This window comes from Diplotaxodon limnothrissa, linkage group LG2 (genome assembly GCF_057381915.1).
Source record: "Diplotaxodon limnothrissa isolate DT_005_m linkage group LG2, D_limnothrissa_male_GT1.1, whole genome shotgun sequence".
Classification (NCBI taxonomy): Eukaryota; Metazoa; Chordata; class Actinopteri; order Cichliformes; family Cichlidae; genus Diplotaxodon; species Diplotaxodon limnothrissa.
The window spans coordinates 32308878-32332801 of NC_140597.1; the positions used below are offsets into that span (position 1 = coordinate 32308878).

At 40.8% G+C, this 23924-nt stretch overlaps 6 protein-coding genes across 6 annotated transcripts; all 6 read left to right on the plus strand.

Annotated features, from left to right (window-relative positions):
- The first annotated feature begins 1662 nt into the window (after positions 1–1662).
- LOC146638828 (protocadherin beta-15-like) lies at positions 1663–4231 on the plus strand. Its single transcript, XM_085364978.1, has 2 exons — positions 1663–4062; positions 4223–4231. Exons 1-2 carry the CDS (start codon positions 1663–1665, stop codon positions 4229–4231), a joined length of 2409 nt encoding a protein of 802 aa, XP_085221104.1.
- Positions 4232–5458: 1227 nt separating this feature from the next.
- Positions 5459–8020, plus strand: LOC146638829 (protocadherin gamma-A11-like). The gene is made up of 2 exons (XM_085364987.1): positions 5459–7849; positions 8012–8020. Exons 1-2 carry the CDS (start codon positions 5459–5461, stop codon positions 8018–8020), a joined length of 2400 nt encoding a protein of 799 aa, XP_085221113.1.
- A 1228-nt stretch (positions 8021–9248) lies between these two features.
- LOC146638830 (protocadherin gamma-A11-like) lies at positions 9249–11654 on the plus strand. The gene has a single exon (XM_085364997.1). The coding sequence runs from the start codon at positions 9249–9251 to the stop codon at positions 11652–11654; it is 2406 nt and encodes an 801-aa protein (XP_085221123.1).
- A 1574-nt stretch (positions 11655–13228) lies between these two features.
- Positions 13229–15631, plus strand: LOC146638831 (protocadherin gamma-A12-like). The gene has a single exon (XM_085365008.1). The coding sequence runs from the start codon at positions 13229–13231 to the stop codon at positions 15629–15631; it is 2403 nt and encodes an 800-aa protein (XP_085221134.1).
- Positions 15632–16848: 1217 nt separating this feature from the next.
- Positions 16849–19257, plus strand: LOC146638832 (protocadherin gamma-A11-like). The gene has a single exon (XM_085365019.1). It carries the CDS (start codon positions 16873–16875, stop codon positions 19255–19257), a length of 2385 nt encoding a protein of 794 aa, XP_085221145.1. The 5' UTR covers positions 16849–16872.
- A 1289-nt stretch (positions 19258–20546) lies between these two features.
- LOC146638833 (protocadherin beta-15-like) lies at positions 20547–23348 on the plus strand. Its single transcript, XM_085365031.1, has 2 exons — positions 20547–22943; positions 23337–23348. The coding sequence occupies exons 1-2, from the start codon at positions 20547–20549 to the stop codon at positions 23346–23348; spliced, it is 2409 nt and encodes an 802-aa protein (XP_085221157.1).
- Positions 23349–23924: the final 576 nt, after the last annotated feature.

Consider the following 23924-nt stretch of genomic DNA (forward strand, 5'->3'; position numbering starts at 1 on the left):
GCAGTGTTTTGTTATGTCTTTAAGTTTTTACATTTATAGTATTGTCTTTGAAGTCCATCAGATTTTGCTGATGCATTTGAAGAATCAGATGCGTCTCTAGAGGTATGACTTACTTACTGGCGTTAAATTTATAAATCTGTTGGGGATAAATTTGCACCTTAACCAATCAAACTTTCTTGTATAGATATTCGGAATCTTTTTTAGGTTTTTAATTCCATATATTTTATTTCATTTAATATTAATGAAAGCAGTCATATTGTAGTCAGATACCGCCTTAGTAGAAACAGTGTCCTTAAATCTATTTTTATGTCACTATAATGCATTTTAATTTTCTCTTCTGAACTATGAACTTCAGCACGTGTATTAGAAGCTGCAATTCATTACACAATAGAAAGATTTAGGGGAATGATAATTAAGAAAAAAACATTTGGCTATAGAAATGGAAAAAGAATTGACTTTATTTGTCAGGTTTTACTTTTTCCAAGTCCAGAATTAGAAATGAACTTTTCCCATTTCAAAAGATGTATTAACCATATAATGCCAGAGAGAGACTCCAAAGTGATGGAGTCTTTCTCTGGCATTATACTGTTAATAGAAGTTAGTAATAGATATCAAAAGCACAAAATTCTATGCAGAAGATATTGATGATATATGAACTATCATAATTCAGATTGACATGTTAAAGTTCAAATTGCTGTTTGTTTGGTTTTCTTAGGTTCTTAACTCAACAAATTAAAAAACAACAAAGTAACAAACACTCACCTTTCCATGGACTTCATAACCTTCCACCAGGTTGAAAAAGTGTCATCACCCTGTCCTTTAGAGATTCACTTACAGTACAAGAATGCTTGTTGTTTTTAAAATCTACGGTATTATTCAGATGGTAATTCTCAATAGTAATCATGGGTTATTTCCTTTCCAATGAGGTTACATTTGCCCGTACTGATAAATGGACCCTCACGAATTAGGAAAACACTTGATTAAGCTCAATATTGTCATTCATTTTATTTCTCTGATGAATATTTGCCCTGGCTTGTGATTTGTGGATGATATTTAAAGCTTCTTAAGTTGATTTTTCATGTTTTTATACTTCTTACTCTACCCGAAGATTAGTGCTTATGTTTGTATTTACTTTACTTATGCATTTTCCATTTTTTTAGGGAGAATGCGCACCAGTGAAATGGTAATTGAACGTGGACGTTACTGGGACTACTAATTTTCTTTAGTAATTAATGTTTTTACCAGTCGAAAAATGTTGCCTACCCAGATCGGTATTAAAATATAAATTGACAATACATTTAGCTGTAACCCCCCCCCCCCCCTTTTTTTTTTTTAAGAAGTGTGCTGTGTGTGCTGTGGTCATAAAGGAAATCAATGCGTTGTCTGCAAGTTAAATATTTCACGTGCAGACAACGCATATGAACTCAGAGGGTCGCTGTTTACCAGCAGTGGAAACATACCTCCATCCATAGCTCTTGGTTTGTTAGTGTTAATGCAGTCTTGTCATTGTCAAACTGTCCCTTTGGGTGTGCTTTTGTCCACCATTCTCTGGAAATATTTTCGATTATAACTGATGTGAAAAGAGCGCACTTGTTGTCGCACTGATACAGTTTGGACTGTTAAACGTTTTCGAGTGTTTTTCTTTGTATTTTTTGTCCAAAGATGGCACACAGTAGAAATTCGGTGGCGGGCCTGCTATACAGCTTTGCTTTCTTTCTTCAATCCTTTCTCTTCGGCTATGGAGATGTGAGCTATTCTTTTCCCGAGGAAATGAAGACCGGATCTGTCATAGGAAATGTAGCAAGGGACCTCGGACTGAACGTGGGGGAATTATCTGTTCGAAAGGCCCGCATTGACAGCGATCTGAACCGTAAACGGTATTGTGACATAAATCCAAGCACTGGCGATTTAATTGTAGCTGAGAGGATTGATAGAGAGGCTCTTTGTGGCGAAAAGGCATCTTGCATCCTCAAATCTGAATTGGTCTTAGAGGCGCCACTTGTGTTACATCGAATTTCATTACAAATACAAGATATCAATGACAATCAACCTGTTTTTGCGAAAGACGAAATAAAAATAGAAATCAATGAATTGGCTGTAAAGGGATCCCGTTTCCGTATTTTGGAAGCACACGATCTCGATATTGGACAAAACGCTGTTCAAAGATATGTGTTGCAGACTAACAGTTATCTAGTGCTGAAAATGCAGACTAAATTAGATGGAGGCAGATTTGCTGAACTAGTGTTGCAAAAGGAATTGGATCGCGAGGAACAGCGGGAATTCCGATTACTGCTTACTGCATTGGATGGGGGCAGTCCTAAAAGAAGTGGCACGACTACCGTGCATGTAATTGTCTTAGACGCTAACGATAACGCTCCGGTTTTTAGTCAACCTGTGTATAAAGCCAGTCTTCCTGAAAATTCTCCTTTATATACTGTAGTGGTTAAAGTGGCTGCAACTGATGCAGATGAAGGTCTAAATGGTAAGGTGACTTATGAGCTAAGTCGTATATCAGAGACTGGCAGAAGAGCATTTGATTTAAATCACATCACAGGAGAAATAAAGGTAATCGGACCTTTGGATTTTGAAGAAGAGTCCGTTTATGAAATGCGTGTAGATGCTAAAGACGGATATGGTCTTACCTCAGACTCAAAAGTAATAATTGAGCTGTCAGATGTAAATGACAACCCACCTGGGATTAGTTTAAAATCACTATCTAACTCCATACCCGAGAACGCGTCACCTGGTACAGAGGTGGGAATCATTAACGTGCAGGACAAAGACTCTGGGAATAACGGACAGGTCCGCTGCTCCATCCAGCAGGGTGTCCCCTTTAAGTTGGTTCCGTCTATTAAAAACTATTATTCTCTGGTCACCACGGGACAACTGGACCGTGAACTAGTGTCCGATTACAACATTACAATCACTGCCACTGACGAGGGCTCTCCACCTCTGTCCTCTTCTAAAAGTGTTCAGTTATCTGTAGCTGACATCAACGACAACCCACCTGTGTTCGAGGAACAGTCGTACAGCGCATATGTGAGTGAGAATAACAAACCGGGCTCCACTTTATGTTCCGTTAGTGCTCGAGACCCCGACTGGAGACAGAACGGTACAGTGGTTTATTCTCTGTTAGCTGGTGAGGTGAACGGTGCCCCGGTGTCCTCCTATCTGTCTGTGAACGGAGACACGGGTGTGATCCACGCTGTGAGGTCGTTTGATTATGAACAGTTCAGGAGTTTTAAAGTCCACGTGATGGCCAGAGACAATGGTTCTCCTCCACTCAGCAGCAACGTGACCGTGAGTGTGTTCATCTCAGATGTGAATGACAACTCTCCTCAGATCCTGTATCCCTCCCTGGAGGGCAACTCCTTCATGACCGAGCTGGTCCCTAAAGCTGCACACGGAGGCTCTCTGGTGTCCAAAGTGATCGCGGTGGACGCAGACTCAGGACAGAACGCCTGGCTGTCCTATCAAATAGTCAAATCCACTGATCCGGGACTTTTTACCATTGGTGTCCACAGCGGAGAGATCAGGACACACCGGGACATTTCTGAATCTGACAGCATGAAACAGAACCTTGTAGTGGCAGTGAAAGATAACGGACAGCCCTCTCTGTCTGCCACCTGTTCCATGTATTTACTTATTTCTGATAACTTGGCTGAGGTGCCAGAACTGAAGGATCTGTCTTATAATGAGAGCAATTCCAAACTGACCTCTTATCTGATCATCGCGCTGGTGTCTGTGTCCACGTTTTTTCTGACTTTCATCATCATCATCCTGGGTTTGAGGTTTTGTCGCAGGAGAAAGCCCAGACTGTTGTTTGACGGAGCAGTGGCCATCCCCAGTGGTTATCTCCCTCCTAATTACGCAGATGTTGATGGCACAGGAACTTTACACAGCGCTTACAATTATGATGCGTACCTGACCACAGGTTCAAGAACCAGTGACTTTAAGTTTGTGACATCGTACAATGACAACACGCTGCCTGCTGACCAGACTCTGAAGAAAAGTCCATCAGACTTTGCTGAAATGTTTGATAATCCAGATGAGTCTGTAGAGGTAGGACATGTTTTTTTTTAAATAATCTAATTTAACGTTGCAGTGTAATGTTATGCACTTCAGCTACTTTCTTCTCAGTTTTTAAACCTTTTAGAGGTGTTGATTCATAGGAAGGCATTCACTGGCACGCATTTTCTTGATATTCCTTTTTTTGGCACAGCCCTTTTGAAGTGACTGATGTGCACGTTTTGTTTCCAAATGTCACTAGTTATGCAGTTATTTTACTGGCTTTTGCCATTTTAAAAAGATATTAAATGATTAAAAAATATTTTACGATTATTACTTGTCTGCAACTTGTTGAATTATAACTTTAGTCATGTTTAAGTGAAAATTGTCAGTCATCACAAATTGACATTCTGAAATACTGAGTGGTCAATAACATTTATCAATTTAATTATCAGTTAATTCTCTGTAGGACAGTGTGCCTAATACGTCCATTGCTTGCTGTTAGATGTGAAGTTCCACTAGTCAGTTTGATATTTTGAATGTAATTCGTGTAATCACGAGCTCGTTAAACTTGTACTTATGCTACAGATGAAATGTTTTAAAAAATAATTTTAGTACATTTATAGAAACTGTTGTTAAGTGATGTTTACTAACTACGTTTAACACACGGCACATTTACTTAATTAATGGAAAAATAAACAAATTCTCTCTCAAATTTCAAGACCACTTAGAATATTGATTAATTTTGTCCGTGTAAATTGTGTGTCTACTGCAAACGCCTATTAGAGGTTGTAGTTCCAGGCGTTTTTTAATCATCAAACAATAGACTAAATGAAATTATTATTCTTTTATTCTTCGTTAAAAATTTCTTTCACTCATTTTCTATGCCCTATGATTAAACACCCTGTTTTTTTCTTTTGCGGGACTTTAGATTCTCCAATAAATATTTGTTTTTTAAAAATATAGAACTAGTGTTATTTTAATGTGTTTTTAGAAAAGTCCATCATGTTGTCACTTTCAGAAAATTTAAATGAGGGAAGTATGTATGTCTTTTCTTCACCCTTTAAGCGCTGTCTGTGGTGCTGAATGAAACTTTGTGCTTTTTTGTACTTTAACACAAAATCAAAGTCCAAACTTGCAGGAAAAATCGGTTTCTTTTGTGAATTAAAATTGGCAACAAAACGATTACGGTGGTCGTTGTGGCTGTAACTGTGGCATTTTATACTAGCTTATAACATGTTTATTTGTAATATCTCAAATTAACTCACAGCGTCGCTGCTCACTAGCAGATGTGAAGAGGTTCAATTCCCCACCCACTACCAACGAAGATATTAGTCTAAAACTAGAGCTACCATTGTTGTAGTCGCGGTATACGCTGTTTTGTTATTACTTTGTGTAATATTCCCAGCGGAAGGGGCATTTTTGTATTCGTGTCATTTTGGGTGAAAAAATGGTCCTAAAAAGACAAGCCTCGCTCTGTTTTGTGTTCGGTTTTGCTCTGTTTTTCGAGATAACCGCTGCGGACCTCAGCTATTCTGCACCGGAGGAGATGAGACCGGGATCCATTGTTGGGAATATTGCCAAGGATCTCGGCCTGGAAGTAGCAAAATTGTTCACTCGTAAAGCCCGGATTGATACAGAGGAAAACTACCAGCATTACTGCGACATTGACCTCAAGACTGGAAATTTTGTCATCAGGGAGAAGATTGACAGGGAGGAGCTGTGCGGGGAGAGGCTTTCGTGCATGCTTAAATTTGAATTAGTCGTGGAGAGCCCTTTGGAGCTGCACCGTATTTCACTGCTTATTCTGGATGTAAATGACAATTCACCAGTTTTCCCCAAAGATACAGTTAAGTTGGAAATAAGAGAATCAGCAGTTAAAGGAGCTCGATACCGCGTCAATGAAGCACATGATGTAGATATTGGGCAGAACGCAGTCAAAGAATACAGTTTACAAAAGAATGACCATTTTGTTTTATCTGTTCGAGAAGATGCTGATGGGACTAAGAGCATCGAGCTGGTGCTAGATAAAGAGCTAGACCGCGAAAAGGAGCACGATTTAAATTTCATCCTGACTGCAGTCGATGGTGGAAATCCACAGAGGTCAGGAAGTGCCGTTATACACGTTACTGTGTTGGATGCTAACGATAACGCGCCAGTGTTTGACCAGGCCGTTTACAAAGCCAATCTACCTGAAAATTCAAATCTTAACACTTTAGTTGTAATTGTAAGCGCAACTGATGCAGATGAAGGAGTGAACGGAGAGGTGTCGTACGAATTTAATCGCATCACAGAAAGAGCTAAAAGGGTTTTTTCACTGGACAGTAAAACAGGAGAGATAAAGGTCACAGGAATGCTTGATTTTGAGACAAATTCAAAATATGAGATGCGTATAGAGGCCAAAGATGGTTATGGGCTTTCATCCGACGCTAAAGTAATGATCGATATCACCGATGTTAATGACAATGCACCAGTAATATATATAAAGTCACTAATGAACCCCCCTGCAGAGAACGTGCCGCCTGGTACAGAGGTGGGCATCATTAACGTGCAGGACAAAGACTCTGAGAATAATGGACAGGTCCGCTGCTCCATCCAGCAGGGTGTCCCCTTTAAGTTGGTTCCGTCTATTAAAAACTATTATTCTCTGGTGAGCACAGGACAACTAGACCGCGAACTAGTGTCTGATTACAACATTACAATCACTGCCACTGACGAGGGCTCTCCACCTCTGTCCTCTTCTAAATGTGTTCAGTTATCTGTAGCTGACATCAACGACAACCCACCTGTGTTTGAGGAACAATCGTACAGCGCATATGTGAGTGAGAATAACAAACCTGGCTCCACTTTATGTTCCGTTAGTGCTCGAGACCCCGACTGGAGACAGAACGGTACAGTGGTTTATTCTCTGTTAGCTGGTGAGGTGAACGGTGCCCCGGTGTCCTCCTATCTGTCTGTGAACGGAGACACGGGTGTGATCCACGCTGTGAGGTCGTTTGATTATGAACAGTTCAGGAGCTTCAAAGTCCACGTGATGGCCAGAGACAATGGTTCTCCTCCTCTCAGCAGCAACGTGACCGTGAGTGTGTTCATCTCAGATGTGAATGACAACTCTCCTCAGATCCTGTACCCCTCCCCGGAGGGCAACTCCTTCATGACCGAGCTGGTCCCCAAAGCTGCACACGGAGGCTCTCTGGTGTCCAAAGTGATCGCGGTGGACGCGGACTCCGGACAGAACGCTTGGCTGTCCTATCAAATAGTCAAATCCACTGATCCGGGACTTTTTACTATTGGTGTCCACAGCGGAGAGATCAGGACACAGCGGGACATTTCTGAATCTGACAGCATGAAACAGAACCTTGTAGTGGCAGTGAAAGATAACGGACAGCCCTCTCTGTCTGCCACCTGTTCCATGTATTTACTTATTTCTGATAACTTGGCTGAGGTGCCAGAACTGAAGGATCTGTCTTATAATGAGAGCAATTCCAAACTGACCTCTTATCTGATCATCGCGCTGGTGTCTGTGTCTACGTTTTTTCTGACTTTCATCATCATCATCCTGGGTTTGAGGTTTTGTCGCAGGAGAAAGCCCAGACTGTTGTTTGACGGAGCAGTTGCCATCCCCAGCGGTTATCTCCCTCCTAATTACGCAGATGTTGATGGCACAGGAACTTTACGCAGCACTTACAATTATGACGCGTACCTGACCACGGGATCTAGAACCAGTGACTTTAAGTTTGTGACATCGTACAATGACAACACGCTGCCTGCTGACCAGACTCTGAAGAAAAGTCCATCAGACTTTGCTGAAATGTTTGATAATCCAGATGAGTCTGTAGAGGTAGGACATGTTTTTTTTTTTAAATAATCTAATTTAACGTTGCAGTGTAATGTTATGCACTTCAGCTACTTTCTTCTCAGTTTTTAAACCTTTTAGAGGTGTTGATTCATAGGAAGGCATTCACTGGCACGCATTTTCTTGATATTCCTTTTTTTGGCACAGCCCTTTTGAAGTGACTGATGTGCACGTTTTGTTTCCAAATGTCACTAGTTATGCAGTTATTTTACTGGCTTTTGCCATTTTAAAAAGATATTAAATGATTAAAAAATATTTTACGATTATTACTTGTCTGCAACTTGTTGAATTATAACTTTAGTCATGTTTAAGTGAAAATTGTCAGTCATCACAAATTGACATTCTGAAATACTGAGTGGTCAATAACATTTATCAATTTAATTATCAGTTAATTCTCTGTAGGACAGTGTGCCTAATAAGTCCATTGCTTGCTGTTAGATGTGAAGTTCCACTAGTCAGTTTGATATTTTGAATGTAATTCGTGTAATCACGAGCTCGTTAAACTTGTACTTATGCTACAGATGAAATGTTTTAAAAAATAATTTTAGTACATTTATAGAAACTGTTGTTAAGTGATGTTTACTAACTACGTTTAACACACGGCACATTTACTTAATTAATGGAAAAATAAACAAATTCTCTCTCAAATTTCAAGACCACTTAGAATATTGATTAATTTTGTCCGTGTAAATTGTGTGTCTACTGCAAACGCCTATTAGATGTTGTAGTTCCAGGCGTTTTTTAATCATCAAACAATAGACTAAATGAAATTATTATTCTTTTATTCTTCGTTAAAAATTTCTTTCACTCATTTTCTATGCCCTATGATTAAACATCCTGTTTTTTTCTTTTGCGGGACTTTAGATTCTCCAATAAATATTTGTTTTTTTAAAAACATAGGACTAGTGTTATTTTAATGTGTTTTTAGAAAAGTCCATCATGTTGTCACTTTCAGAAAATTTAAATGAGGGAAGTATGTATGTCTTTTCCTCACCCTTGAAGCGCTGTCTGTGGTGCTGAATGAAACTTTGTGCTTTTTTGTACTTTAACACAAAATCAAAGTCCAAACTTGCAGGAAAAATCGGTTTCTTTTGTGAATTAAAATTGGCAACAAAACGATTACGGTGGTCATTGTGGCTGTAACTGTGGCATTTTATACTAGCTTATAACATGTTTATTTGTAATATCTCAAATTAACTCACAGCGTCGCTGCTCACTAGCAGATGTGAAGAGGTTCGATTCCCCACCCACTACCAACGAAGATATTAGTCTAAAACTAGAGCTACCATTGTTGTAGTCGCGGTATACGCTGTTTTGTTATTACTTTGTGTAATATTCCCAGCGGAAGGGGCATTTTTGTATTCGTGTCATTTTGGGTGAAAAAATGGTCCTAAAAAGACAAGCCTCGCTCTGTTTTGTGTTCGGTTTTGCTCTGTTTTTCGAGATAACCGCTGCGGACCTCAGCTATTCTGCACCGGAGGAGATGAGACCGGGATCCATTGTTGGGAATATTGCCAAGGATCTCGGCCTGGAAGTAGCAAAATTGTTCACTCGTAAAGCCCGGATTGATACAGAGGAAAACTACCAGCATTACTGCGACATTGACCTCAAGACTGGAAATTTTGTCATCAGGGAGAAGATTGACAGGGAGGAGCTGTGCGGGGAGAGGCTTTCGTGCATGCTTAAATTTGAATTAGTCGTGGAGAGCCCTTTGGAGCTGCACCGTATTTCACTGCTTATTCTGGATGTAAATGACAATTCACCAGTTTTCCCCAAAGATACAGTTAAGTTGGAAATAAGAGAATCAGCAGTTAAAGGAGCTCGATACCGCGTCAATGAAGCACATGATGTAGATATTGGGCAGAACGCAGTCAAAGAATACAGTTTACAAAAGAATGACCATTTTGTTTTATCTGTTCGAGAAGATGCTGATGGGACTAAGAGCATCGAGCTGGTGCTAGATAAAGAGCTAGACCGCGAAAAGGAGCACGATTTAAATTTCATCCTGACTGCAGTCGATGGTGGAAATCCACAGAGGTCAGGAAGTGCCGTTATACACGTTACTGTGTTGGATGCTAACGATAACGCGCCAGTGTTTGACCAGGCCGTTTACAAAGCCAATCTACCTGAAGATTCAAATCTTAACACTTTAGTTGTAATTGTAAGCGCAATTGATGCAGATGAAGGAGTGAACGGAGAGGTGTCGTACGAATTTAATCGCATCACAGAAAAAGCTAAAAGGGTTTTTTCACTGGACAGTAAAACAGGAGAGATAAAGGTCACAGGAATGCTTGATTTTGAGACAAATTCAAAATATGAGATGCGTATAGAGGCCAAAGATGGTTATGGGCTTTCATCCGACGCTAAAGTAATGATCGATATCACCGATGTTAATGACAATGCACCAGTAATATATATAAAGTCACTAATGAACCCCCCTGCAGAGAACGTGCCGCCTGGTACAGAGGTGGGCATCATTAACGTGCAGGACAAAGACTCTGAGAATAATGGACAGGTCCGCTGCTCCATCCAGCAGGGTGTCCCCTTTAAGTTGGTTCCGTCTATTAAAAACTATTATTCTCTGGTGACCACAGGACAACTAGACCGCGAACTAGTGTCTGATTACCACATTACAATCACTGCCACTGACGAGGGCTCTCCACCTCTGTCCTCTTCTAAATGTGTTCAGTTATCTGTAGCTGACATCAACGACAACCCACCTGTGTTTGAGGAACAATCGTACAGCGCATATGTGAGTGAGAATAACAAACCGGGCTCCACTTTATGTTCCGTTAGTGCTCGAGACCCCGACTGGAGACAGAACGGTACAGTGGTTTATTCTCTGTTAGCTAGTGAGGTGAACGGTGCCCCGGTGTCCTCCTATCTGTCTGTGAACGGAGACACGGGTGTGATCCACGCTGTGAGGTCGTTTGATTATGAACAGTTCAGGAGCTTCAAAGTCCACGTGATGGCCAGAGACAACGGTTCTCCTCCTCTCAGCAACAACGTGACCGTGAGTGTGTTCATCTCAGATGTGAATGACAACTCTCCTCAGATCCTGTACCCCTCCCCGGAGGGCAACTCCTTCATGACCGAGCTGGTCCCCAAAGCTGCACACGGAGGCTCTCTGGTGTCCAAAGTGATCGCGGTGGACGCGGACTCCGGACAGAACGCTTGGCTGTCCTATCAAATAGTCAAATCCACTGATCCGGGACTTTTTACTATTGGTGTCCACAGCGGAGAGATCAGGACACAGCGGGACATTTCTGAATCTGACAGCACGAAACAGAACCTTGTAGTGGCAGTGAAAGATAACGGACAGCCCTCTCTGTCTGCCACCTGTTCCATGTATTTACTTATTTCTGATAACTTGGCTGAGGTACCAGAACTGAAGGATCTGTCTTATAATGAGAGCAATTCCAAACTGACCTCTTATCTGATCATCGCGTTGGCGTCTGTGTCCACATTTTTCCTGACTTTCATCATCATCATCCTGGGTTTGAGGTTTTGTCGCAGGAGAAAGCCAAGATTGTTGTTTGATGGAGCAGTTGCCATCCCCAGCGGTTATCTCCCTCCTAATTACGCAGATGTTGATGGCACAGGAACTTTACGCAGCACTTACAATTATGACGCGTACCTGACCACAGGTTCAAGAACCAGTGATTTTAAGTTTGTGACATCATACAATGACAACACGCTGCCCGCTGATCAGACTCTGAAGAAAAGTCCATCAGATTTTCTCGAGGCGTTTGGGGAGTCGGACGACCCTCCCCAGGTAAGAAAAGACTGAAATAAGCTTCTTTTTGAGAAACGTGTGATGTCAATCTCTACATGATATTTGCCAATTTCGAGCAACCGTCTATTTCAGTTACATTTTTTTAAATGCTATTATATCAAATGTTCTTAACTAACATTCATCAAAGGCAAATGTTTAGTTAACACCCCATTCACAATTAACTTGCCAGAACATATTGTCAGAAAATACTCAACGATTATTATTATATTTTTAATCTTCTTATCTATCAGATCAGTTTTCTTTTAGGTGTTGTTGCTCCAGTGGCATCAATTTACTGTTTTATCTAATAACTTAGTATGTTATATGTCAATTAGAAATAGTGGAATTATATTGTTTTGTCTTCCTAATATTTTTCTCATTGAAAGATGAAAAAGTTGAACTGTCTACTTACTTTTTAGAACCCCATCCCTTCTTTAAGACGTTACTTGTTTTCCTTTCAGCAATGGTTCATCTTCAGATTAATTATTATTGCACTCTCAGTAGATAATTATCTGAGTAATAACTCACTTTGAACACATACCGTAAGGCCATAAACAGACATAAGAAAAGCCAAAAGGATTCTCCCAGAAAGCTTTAGTTCATCTGTTTATGGAGAAATGTTTAAAACAATAGTCATTGTGCTTTCAGAGGAGGATCATTGGTTAATACAAGTATATTGTGTTTCTTTTTTGGCAAGTCTGCTAAAATTGCCCTATAGCTACATGCATCCCTTGAATAGTTTGATTCCAAGTTAGTGCAGTTTTCCAAGTTTATTAAAGTTATGTTTTAACTGCGACCAACAGTAATGTGCATGCTCTTTGGACTAGAGGTGCTGCCATATGACTAATGATTTGTTACTTTTACTTTTCTTCATTTAAAATGTTGTAACATACTGACAAAGACTGTATTTTTCTTTTATACAAACTGAGCGTAAGGACTTGTTTGAGTAGACTCTGTCCATGGTGCTGAACACATAGAAGGCAACCATACGGAAAGCAGTTTGGAGACAAATTTTACATGCTGCTATTTTCATTAAAATTTACTTGCAGAGAAAATGTTAAGTTTAATCGCAGTTTAAGCTAAATAACACAATATTGCAATTTTGTAGATAAATGCTAAATACTGCGTTCACTGGCGTTAAAACAACGTTATAAGTGTGCACTGCAACATGGTTTTACTTACTTCCATCACAGCACTTAACAGATTCTTTGATCCTAGCAGAAACTGTGGCTGTAGTTACTTGCTTTAATGAAATTAATACAATTTAACATATTAAGGTGCTTAATTGTGTTTATATGGGAAATAGTTGCATGACGTCATTAACCTGTCAATCTGGTATTTTACTTGATGTTCTGTCTGAAATGAACACATCGTGTCGCTGTCTACCAGATTACTTTGAAACATTGTAACGTCAACGCCATCGTCTCCACCCATTGTTCCTGCGCTTTGTGTTGGAAGGAACCATTGGATTGCAGTGCTGATTTCTGTATTTGGATTTGTTTAATTCACTCCATCGCAAACGCGTTCGAGAGGTGAACTAACTCCGTTGTATCTTTTCTTTGCTGGCGGATGTTTCTGTTTTTGTAATTATGGAATACGGTGGATTGTTAGAACCTGGCCTGATTACCCTCTTTGTCGTCTGTATACTTGCGCTGCAATCAGTGTGTACTGAAGTAAGCTATTCTATCCAAGAGGAGCTGAAACCAGGAACTGTCTTTGGAAATATAGCTAAGGATCTCGGTCTGGATATTACTACATTGTCATCTCGCAAGGCCCGTGTTGACGCAGAAGGAGATAACGAACGATTTTGTGCCGTTAGTTTACAAACGGGAGATTTGAGCGTTGCCGAGCAGCTTGACAGAGAGAGTCTTTGTGGCACGAAATCGTCATGCATTTTAATCCAGGAACTTGTACTGGAGAATCCTTTAGAACTACATCGTATAAATCTACATGTTCAAGATATAAACGACAACTCTCCACAATTCAAAAGAAATTCCATTAAAATGGAAATAAGGGAGTCAGCAGAAAAGGGGACTCGTTTCCGAATAGAGGGCGCGCACGATGCGGATATAGGCAAAAATTCTGTTCAGAGGTACAGTCTACAAAAAAATGATAACTTTATTTTAATGGTTGATGCAAACAACGTAGAGCTTGTTCTTGATCACAAACTCGACAGAGAAACACAGCGAGAGATTAATTTACCTCTCACAGCTGTTGATGGTGGTTCACCACAGAGATCAAGCACTGTTATGATACATGTCACCGTACTGGATGCTAATGATAATGCTCCAGTATTCAGCCAAGCCGTCTATAAAGCCAGCATACCCGAAAACTCTCCTCTTAATACTGTAGTGGTTAGAGTCAGCGCTACAGATGCTGATGAGGGAGTGAATGGCGAGGTGTCCTATGACTTTGGCCACGTGTCAGATATCGATGAAAAGGTGTTTTCTATTGATTTTAAAACTGGCGAAATCAGAGTAATTGGCGCAACTGATTTTGAGAAAAAGAATGCATTTGAACTGCCAGTCATAGCCAATGACGGTCTGGGATTAAGTTCGTCTGCAAAAGTTTACATAGAGCTAACTGATGAAAATGATAACGCCCCTGTAGTTTATTTAAAATCACTGTCTAATCCTATACCCGAGAACGCGCAAACTGGTACAGAGGTGGGCATCATTAACGTGCAGGACAGAGACTCTGAGAATAACCGACAGGTCCGCTGCTCCATCCAGCAGGGTGTCCCCTTTAAGTTGGTTCCTTCTATTAAAAACTATTATTCTCTGGTGACCACTGGACAACTGGACCGTGAACTAGTGTCTGATTACAACATTACAATCACTGCCACTGACGAGGGCTCTCCACCTCTGTCCTCTTCTAAAAGTGTTCAGTTATCTGTAGCTGACATCAACGACAACCCACCTGTGTTTGAGGAACAGTCGTACAGCGCATATGTGAGTGAGAATAACAAACCTGGCTCCACTTTATGTTCCGTTAGTGCTCGAGACCCCGACTGGAGACAGAACGGTACAGTGGTTTATTCTCTGTTAGCTGGTGAGGTGAACGGTGCCCCGGTGTCATCTTATCTGTCTGTGAACGGAGACACGGGTGTGATCCACGCTGTGAGGTCGTTTGATTATGAACAGTTCAGGAGCTTCAAAGTCCACGTGATGGCCAGAGACAATGGTTCTCCTCCTCTAAGCAGCAACGTGACCGTGAGTGTGTTCATCTCAGATGTGAATGACAACTCTCCTCAGATCCTGTACCCCTCCCCGGAGGGCAACTCCTTCATGACCGAGCTGGTCCCCAAAGTTGCACACGGAGGCTCTCTGGTGTCCAAAGTGATCGCGGTGGACGCGGACTCAGGACAGAACGCCTGGCTGTCCTATCAAATAGTCAAATCCACTGATCCGGGACTTTTTACTATTGGTGTCCACAGCGGAGAGATCAGGACACAGCGGGACATTTCTGAATCTGACAGCATGAAACAGAACCTTGTAGTGGCAGTGAAAGATAACGGACAGCCCTCTCTGTCTGCCACCTGTTCCATGTATTTACTTATTTCTGATAACTTGGCTGAGGTGCCAGAACTGAAGGATCTTTCTTATAATGAGAGCAATTCCAAACTGACCTCTTATCTGATCATCGCGTTGGCGTCTGTGTCCACGTTTTTCCTGACTTTCATCATCATCATCCTGGGTTTGAGGTTTTGTCGCAGGAGAAAGCCCAGACTGTTGTTTGACGGAGCAGTCGCCATCCCCAGCGGTTATCTCCCTCCTAATTACGCAGATGTTGATGGCACAGGAACTTTACGCAGCACTTACAATTATGACGCGTACCTGACCACAGGTTCAAGAACCAGTGATTTTAAGTTTGTGACATCATACAATGACAACACGCTGCCCGCTGATCAGACTCTGAAGAAAAGTCCATCAGATTTTCTCGATGCGTTTGGGGAGTCTGACGACCCTCCCCAGGTAAGAATACCACGTTGACGTCATTACACCTACGTCATTCAAAAAAAATTCAACCCTTCTTCGGAAACACATCTTCGGTGTTACTTTCTTTTAATCAAATCAACTATTTTCATAAAACTTTTTTTTCATGGATGAAAATATTGTATATTACTGTACTTATGAACTTGAGTTAGTAAAGCTCCGAATAACATCATTAACCGAGAATTTTACTAAAAATTCGTCGTTTTTGTTTTAATATCAGTTCGTGTCATTGGCCTTATTTCAACTGAATGAATATATTAATTAATTAATTAAGAAAAAAGAAACAAAAAATCACAGAGATAAACGATACGAAATCCTGCAGATTGAATACTGGATTTTTCACTGTGGATGTTCCTAAGGTTCAACTCTTAGTTTGGTAGAGCGAATACCTGTAAAGGTTTGCCTTCATACATCATAAAACTCCGTTCTGTTTGTTGTGATTATTATTAGAATTTTTTCTTGAATTTACTCACAGTCAAATATGTTGTGTTAATTATTCAACGAAATTCTGCAGTTGGATTTACCCATTCGTTAAAAATAAATAAATAAATAAATGAATTAAGCAAAACAAAAAACGTTGCAGAATAATTTAATAGAATAATGAGAAAAAAAATGTTTTTTCCTTCATAATAGTTTCGACTTTTGTTACAGAGCTGAATTCGGTATTCAGCGACTCATTCTTTTAGGCTGAATTTTTGCTTGGATGTTGTTTCAGGTTCACGCTTTCAGTTAAGAGTTTTTACAGGTTTTTGCTCAATTACATTTATAAACAAGAAATACATGTTTGTAGCAACAGTATCAAACAATGTAGTACTACATTTTATTGCTAACGTACCGTGGGGTAGATGGCATTGAACAGATAAAACAGAACCGAATTAATCAATAGAAAGCGCCTTTTGTCATCTGCCATTCTTCTCGGGATGAAGTCTCTTTCGATTAGCTAAGTTTCTTGCTTTTCGTCAACTTGAGGCTATTTTGTAGTCCTTGTAGGATGCAGCGAGTGTCGCTGTCTACCAATCGAAAATTGTAAAACAGGCTACAGATGAGACAATCAAGCGTCTCCACCCACAGTGTTAAAGCTTATTGTTTGCCACTGCACTGTACTCCTTGAAGTACTCGCACATGAACACATGATTTTGTGTTTCTGAGGAATGCTGACCACCTCCTTCTTTTTCATTCAGTTTATTTTTTGAGTGATGGCATATTTCGTGTTTTCGGTGAACCTTGTCTGCACTTTCATGTGTTTTCTTCTGGCAGTAGAGCTGTGTTGTGGCGATGTGAGCTATTCTTTCCCCGAGGAAATGAAACAAGGATCGGTGATTGGAAACATAGCCAAGGACCTTGGGCTTCAAGTAAGCAGTCTTTCCGCTCGGAAGGCTCGGATTGCTCTCAAAGAAAACCGTAAACGTTACTGCGAGATAAATGTTGATGCTGGAGAACTGGTTGTTGGTGATCGGATTGATCGTGAGGAGCTATGTGGAGCTAAGGTTTCTTGCAATTTAAAATGTGAACTAGTACTCGAAGATCCACTCGAATCGCACCGGATATCTTTGCAAATTCAGGATGTAAATGACAATCCACCAGTTTTTGTTAAAGACGTCGTTAAATTGGATATTGGTGAATTAGCTCCGAAAGGTTCTCGCTACAGAATAAATGCAGCACGCGATGCAGACATAGGACAAAATGCTGTTCAGAATTACATTTTGCAAAGGAATAATTATTTTGCTCTGAACGTACTAACGAATGCAGTCGGCACAAAATACAGCGAGTTAGTTTTAGACAGGGAATTAGATCGTGAAGAGCAGCAAGATATGGCTTTATTGCTGACAGCTGTCGATGGTGGCAATCCTCCGAAATCAGGCACAGTAGTCATTAACATCACCGTACTGGATGCTAATGATAACGCCCCAGTTTTCACTCATACAATCTATGAGGCTTCTCTTCCTGAAAACTCCCCTATAGATACAGTAGTTGCAACAGTGAGTGCTACAGATGCAGATGAAGGAGTTAATGGTGAAGTAACATATGAATTCAGCGGAATAAGTGATATAGCAAAGGAAATATTTTCTTTAAATGAAAATACCGGAGAAATTATACTTGCAAGAAATGTTGATTATGAAGAAGAGTCGAAGTTTGAAATGCTAATTGAAGGGAAAGATGGTTATGGCCTTTCTACAGAAACAAAATTTGTAATAGATATAACTGACGTCAATGATAACGCCCCAGTCATCCATATCAGTTCGTTATCAAACCGCATACCCGAGAGCATATCATTGGGTACAGAGGTGGGCATCATTCATGTGCAAGATGCAGACTCTGGGAAAAATCAACAGGTCCGCTGCACCATCCAGCAGGGTGTCCCCTTTAAGTTGGTTCCTTCTATTAAAAACTATTATTCTCTGGTGACCACAGGACAACTGGACCGTGAACTAGTGTCTGATTACAACATTACAATCACTGCCACTGACGAGGGCTCTCCACCTCTGTCCTCTTCTAAAAGTGTTCAGTTATCTGTAGCTGATATCAACGACAACCCACCTGTGTTTGAGGAACAATCGTACAGCGCATATGTGAGTGAGAATAACAAAATGGGCTCCACTTTATGTTCTGTTAGTGCTCGAGACCCCGACTGGAGACAGAACGGTACAGTGGTATATTCTCTGTTAGCTGGTGAGGTGAACGGTGCCCCGGTGTCCTCCTATCTGTCTGTGAACGGAGACACGGGTGTGATCCACGCTGTGAGGTCGTTTGATTATGAACAGTTCAAGAGTTTTAAAATCCATGTGATGGCCAGAGACAACGGTTCTCCTCCTCTAAGCAGCAACGTGACCGTGAGTGTGTTCATCTCAGATCTGAATGACAACTCTCCTCAGATCCTGTACCCCTCCCCAGAGGGCAACTCCTTCATGACCGAGCTGGTCCCCAAAGCTGCACACGGAGGCTCTCTGGTGTCCAAAGTGATCGCGGTGGACGCGGACTCCGGACAGAACGCTTGGCTGTCCTATCAAATAGTCAAATCCACTGATCCGGGACTTTTTACTATTGGTGTCCACAGCGGAGAGATCAGGACACAGCGGGACATTTCTGAATCTGACAGCATGAAACAAAACCTTGTAGTGGCAGTGAAAGATAACGGGCAGCCCTCTCTGTCTGCCACCTGTTCCATGTATTTACTTATTTCTGATAACTTGGCTGAGGTGCCAGAACTGAAGGATCTGTCTTTTAACGAGAGCAATTCCAAACTGACCTCTTATCTGATCATCGCGCTGGTGTCTGTGTCCACCTTTTTCCTGACTTTCATCATCATCATCCTGGGTTTGAGGTTTTGTCGCAGGAGAAAGCCCAGACTGTTGTTTGATGGAGCAGTTGCCATCCCCAGCGGTTATCTTCCTCCTAATTACGCAGATGTTGATGGCACAGGAACTTTACGCAGTGCTTACAATTATGACACGTACCTGACCACAGGTTCAAGAACCAGTGACTTTAAGTTTGTGACATCATACAATGACAACACGCTGCCTGCTGACCAGACTCTGAAGAAAAGTCCATCAGACTTTTTTAAAACTATTGAAGATTCTTTGGACCCCATGGAGGTAGGCTTTGTGCTTTTGAATCCGAATTAAGTCACTTGTTCATGTTCCTCAGTGTTCAGCAAATTGATATCAATAGTGGTGAAAGTCTATAATATTCCACTGTTGATATGCTAATTTTATTTTATTTTATTTTTTTTAAATAGGGCTGATACAGAAACAAAAACTAAAAAAAATGTCTTAACTTTAAACTGGTCTTGAAACTTAACGGCCAGTCTCAAACTTTCAGTTATTCTTTTGTGTTTTTTTAAATGGGGATATGAGATAACATATCCATATAGTTTCTCTTGTGGCTTTTTGGTTTAGAATAATTAAAGACACCTTATATCTGCTCATTCAAGCGCTGTTTTTTCTTCTCAGTACTGTGTTTGAATGCCACATTTCTTGTTGAGTTGTCACTTAAATCTAGCAGTAAATATAGTGTATATTTGAATATCTTTCTAATCACTTAAGTAGTATGAGATTCGATTGACATCAAATTCATCTACAGCTGAATATATATACAGCTTTAGTCCAAATAAATTGCAGTCAGCGTATTGATGTATCCCTTGTAAAGTGTACAGTTCAATTTTTGTTTGTTTTTAATTTTGGTTGAACCGTTATATTCCCCTCCCTCGTGTAATTCTTCAGTGCTGTCACCAATGCCCATATTATCCCCCAATGAGCATTTGGAATGCTACTGCTGTTGTTTTTATTATTCTGATTTCACCATAGTCGCAAATAAGACCGCTATTTTTTTATTTTTTTATCATTACGTTAATTTGTCAGTATTCAACTTCGTATGACAGTTTCTTCAAGCATGGCCCTGCTGCCACGCAGGCGTTGATGTGTATATGTCCATGTTGGTGAAGCTAACTTAGATTAACCTTCTCCTCTTTTGTTTTAACTACGTGCTTTCCAAACATGCCAACATTAGTACGTACAGCAGAAATCTCCTGCCTGAAGGTTATGTGCTCATAAAATAAAATAAAATAAAATAAAATAAAATAAAATAAAATAAAATAAAATAAAATAAAAGTGTTTGTAGGGCGGGATACATTTCTTCTTTATCCTGAGAGGACTCTCATCATTTAATGCGTTTGCAATACTAATATTTCTCTCATAGCGTCGCTGTCCACCAACATACATAGTAGGGTCATATTTGTTATTCTGCGCAGTGTAAACGTTTCTAGATCATGACCGATTTTTCACAGACAAAAGCAGCGAGGTAGCAACGTTTCTAGTTGGAATTGCATACATAGTCCGAAGAGGATTCCGGTGACTGCTCATTTTTACTCCAAAAGGCTTGCCCTTGGCGGATTCCTTATCGATTTAAAAGGAAAATGGAAAACAAAGCATCTCCGGGGTTCTGGGTCTTCTTCTCGGGAGTATTTCTTCTGGCGCTGCAAACGGTTTGTGGAGATGTTGCTTATTCTTTTCCGGAAGAAGTTAAACGAGGCTCTGTTATCGAAAATATCGCAAAAGATATAGGAATTGAGGTGGGAAAACTGGCTACTCGAAAGGCTCGTATTGATGTTGACAGGAACAGCAAAGGGTATTTTGAAATTAATAGGAGTACTGGAGATGTGATTGTTACCGAGAGGATTGACAGAGAGGGTCTTTGTGGCAAAAAATCTACTTGCATTTTAAAACAAGAGCTTGTTTTGGAGGAGCCTTTAGAGCTGCATCGCATTAGCTTCCACATTCAAGACATCAACGATAATTCACCGCAGTTTAAGAAGGATACCATCAAATTTGAAATAAGTGAATCTGCAGCTAAAGGAAGTCGCTATCGTTTAGATGAAGCCCATGATGCTGATATCGGACAAAACGCAATCCAGGGATATAGTATTGAAACAAATGAATATTTCCGATTGAATGTTATTGAAAAAGGTGGAGGAGGAAAATACAGCGAGTTAATTCTACAAAAAGAGTTGGATAGAGAACAAAAGAAAGAGCTAACGATTGAGCTTGTTGCAACTGATGGGGGCACGCCTCAGCGATCGGGTACTGCGGTTATTCATGTTAGCGTGCTGGATGCCAATGATAACGCACCAGTATTTAGTCAGGCCGTTTATGGAGCCAGTCTACTTGAAAACTCCCCGTTAGACATAGTTGTGATCACAGTAAGCGCGACTGACGCAGATGAAGGCGTCAACGGAGAAGTGACGTACGAATTTGATCACATTTCAGATGAACGTTATAACGTGTTTTCTATTGATCAGAAGAGCGGTGAAGTCCGAGTAAGTGGGCCAATAGATTACGAGCACTTGTCGTCATACGAAATGCAAATTACTGCAAAGGACGGTCTCGGGTTGGTCTCATACTGTACCTTAATAATTGAAATTACAGATGTCAATGACAACGCTCCAATAACAACTATTAAGTCCCTGAAAAATCCTGTACCAGAAAATTCACCACCAGGTACAGAGGTAGGAATCGTTAACGTGCAGGACAGAGACTCTGAGAGTAACGGGCAAGTCCGCTGCTCCATCCAGCAGGGTGTCCCCTTTAAGTTGGTTCCTTCTATTAAAAACTATTATTCTCTGGTGACCACCGGACAACTGGACCGCGAACTAGTGTCTGATTACAACATTACAATCACTGCCACTGACGAGGGCTCTCCACCTCTGTCCTCTTCTAAAAGTGTTCAGTTATCTGTAGCTGACATCAACGACAACCCACCTGTGTTTGATGAGCAGTCGTACAGCGCATATGTGAGTGAGAATAACAAACCTGGCTCCACTTTATGTTCCGTTAGTGCTCGAGACCCCGACTGGAGACAGAACGGTACAGTGGTTTATTCTCTGTTAGCTGGTGAGGTGAACGGTGCCCCTGTGTCCTCCTATCTGTCTGTGAACGGAGACACGGGTGTGATCCACGCTGTGAGGTCGTTTGACTATGAACAGTTCAAGAGTTTTAAAATCCACGTGATGGCCAGAGACAACGGTTCTCCTCCTCTCAGCAGCAACGTGACCGTGAGTGTGTTCATCTCAGATGTGAATGACAACTCTCCTCAGATCCTGTACCCCTCCCCGGAGGGCAACTCCTTCATGACCGAGCTGGTCCCCAAAGCTGCACACGGAGGCTCTCTGGTGTCCAAAGTGATCGCGGTGGACGCAGACTCCGGACAGAACGCTTGGTTGTCCTATCATATAGTCAAATCCACTGATCCAGGACTTTTTACTATTGGTGTCCACAGCGGAGAGATCAGGACACAGCGGGACATTTCTGAATCTGACAGCATGAAACAGAACCTTGTAGTGGCAGTGAAAGATAACGGACAGCCCTCTCTGTCTGCCACCTGTTCCATGTATTTACTTATTTCTGATAACTTGGCTGAGGTGCCAGAACTGAAGGATCTGTCTTATAATGAGAGCAATTCCAAACTGACCTCTTATCTGATCATCGCGCTGGTGTCTGTGTCCACGTTTTTTCTGACTTTCATCATCATCATCCTGGGTTTGAGGTTTTGTCGCAGGAGAAAGCCCAGACTGTTGTTTGACGGAGCAGTGGCCATCCCCAGCGGTTATCTCCCTCCTAATTACGCAGATGTTGATGGCACAGGAACTTTACGCAGTGCTTACAATTATGACACGTACCTGACCACAGGTTCAAGAACCAGTGACTTTAAGTTTGTGACATCATACAATGACAACACGCTGCCTGCTGACCAGACTCTGAAGAAAAGTCCATCAGACTTTGCTGATGTTTTTGGAGATCGTGGTGGTTCTCCTGAGGTAAGGGTGTCAAATGTTCGATACATTATTTTAACAGATAAAACGTTCACTCTTTCCTCCAGTCAATCTTTTTTCGCTTTTTCTAAAATCCCGTTATAGTATTTATCACACTTTGCCTGTTGCCTCTGACATTATTTTTACTGCTACTTTTGAAGGGAAAGTTTCTTGATGTTGTTGAAATCATTTTCTCCTGGTTTTGTTTTAATGGGTTGCTGTCTTTACGGTCCTCTACATCAACGAAAAGTTTACATTTTGACATAGGGGAAAATTAGTATGTCTTACAAAAGCAAGTATTAGTTTTACAAAAACAAGTAGTGATAGCACTATTGTGTTTAGACACGCGCCCCCTTTGTTTCAGCTTTTCTGTTTCTTTTGTCATCGTATATTACGCAGATCTTCCCATGATCTAATTTTAAAAGTGCAGTCGCTCACATGTTATCTACAGTTGCTTCCTAATGTACACATGCTGTTCAGATTCGAGTCTTCGTGTGTAACATATTCTCAAAGTTTCTTTTGAACTTGTTTTCTTGTGTTTAAACCTACATATATATGAGCTAAATAATATGTCACCCATATTTTAGCAAACCATTTGTGACCCGAGGTATGCACCCATTTCAATAGGGATTAGCCGTAGGCATACAGTCAGTTTACAGGGTTTTTAATGCTAATACAAAATAAAATCTTTCTAAACATGTAACAGTAGCACCCAAAACAATTAAAAGCTCTACTTTATTAAATACATTTAAAACTATAAAATTGTACGATTGTAAGTGGAAGACAGGATAAGCGCTGCGGGGAATCTATTAAAAACTAGTCACTCTTACAATGAAAGACAAACAAATAAACAAAATGAACAAACAACCACAACCGTCAAAATAGTCCTCAGCGCTTTGCTGTCAAGTTAAACCAGTTTTAAAACAAATTATCTGTAATTTGTAACAGGACATCACTTGCACAGAAAAATCTACCTCAGAAGGAATA

Bases quoted from the DNA above. Each gene is read 5' to 3' on its own strand.
- LOC146638828 (XM_085364978.1), top strand. From the start codon at position 1,663: ATGGCACACAGTAGAAATTCGGTGGCGGGCCTGCTATACAGCTTTGCT.
- LOC146638831 (XM_085365008.1), top strand. From the start codon at position 13,229: ATGGAATACGGTGGATTGTTAGAACCTGGCCTGATTACCCTCTTTGTC.
- LOC146638830 (XM_085364997.1), top strand. From the start codon at position 9,249: ATGGTCCTAAAAAGACAAGCCTCGCTCTGTTTTGTGTTCGGTTTTGCT.
- LOC146638833 (XM_085365031.1), top strand. From the start codon at position 20,547: ATGGAAAACAAAGCATCTCCGGGGTTCTGGGTCTTCTTCTCGGGAGTA.
- LOC146638829 (XM_085364987.1), top strand. From the start codon at position 5,459: ATGGTCCTAAAAAGACAAGCCTCGCTCTGTTTTGTGTTCGGTTTTGCT.
- LOC146638832 (XM_085365019.1), top strand. From the start codon at position 16,873: ATGTGTTTTCTTCTGGCAGTAGAGCTGTGTTGTGGCGATGTGAGCTAT.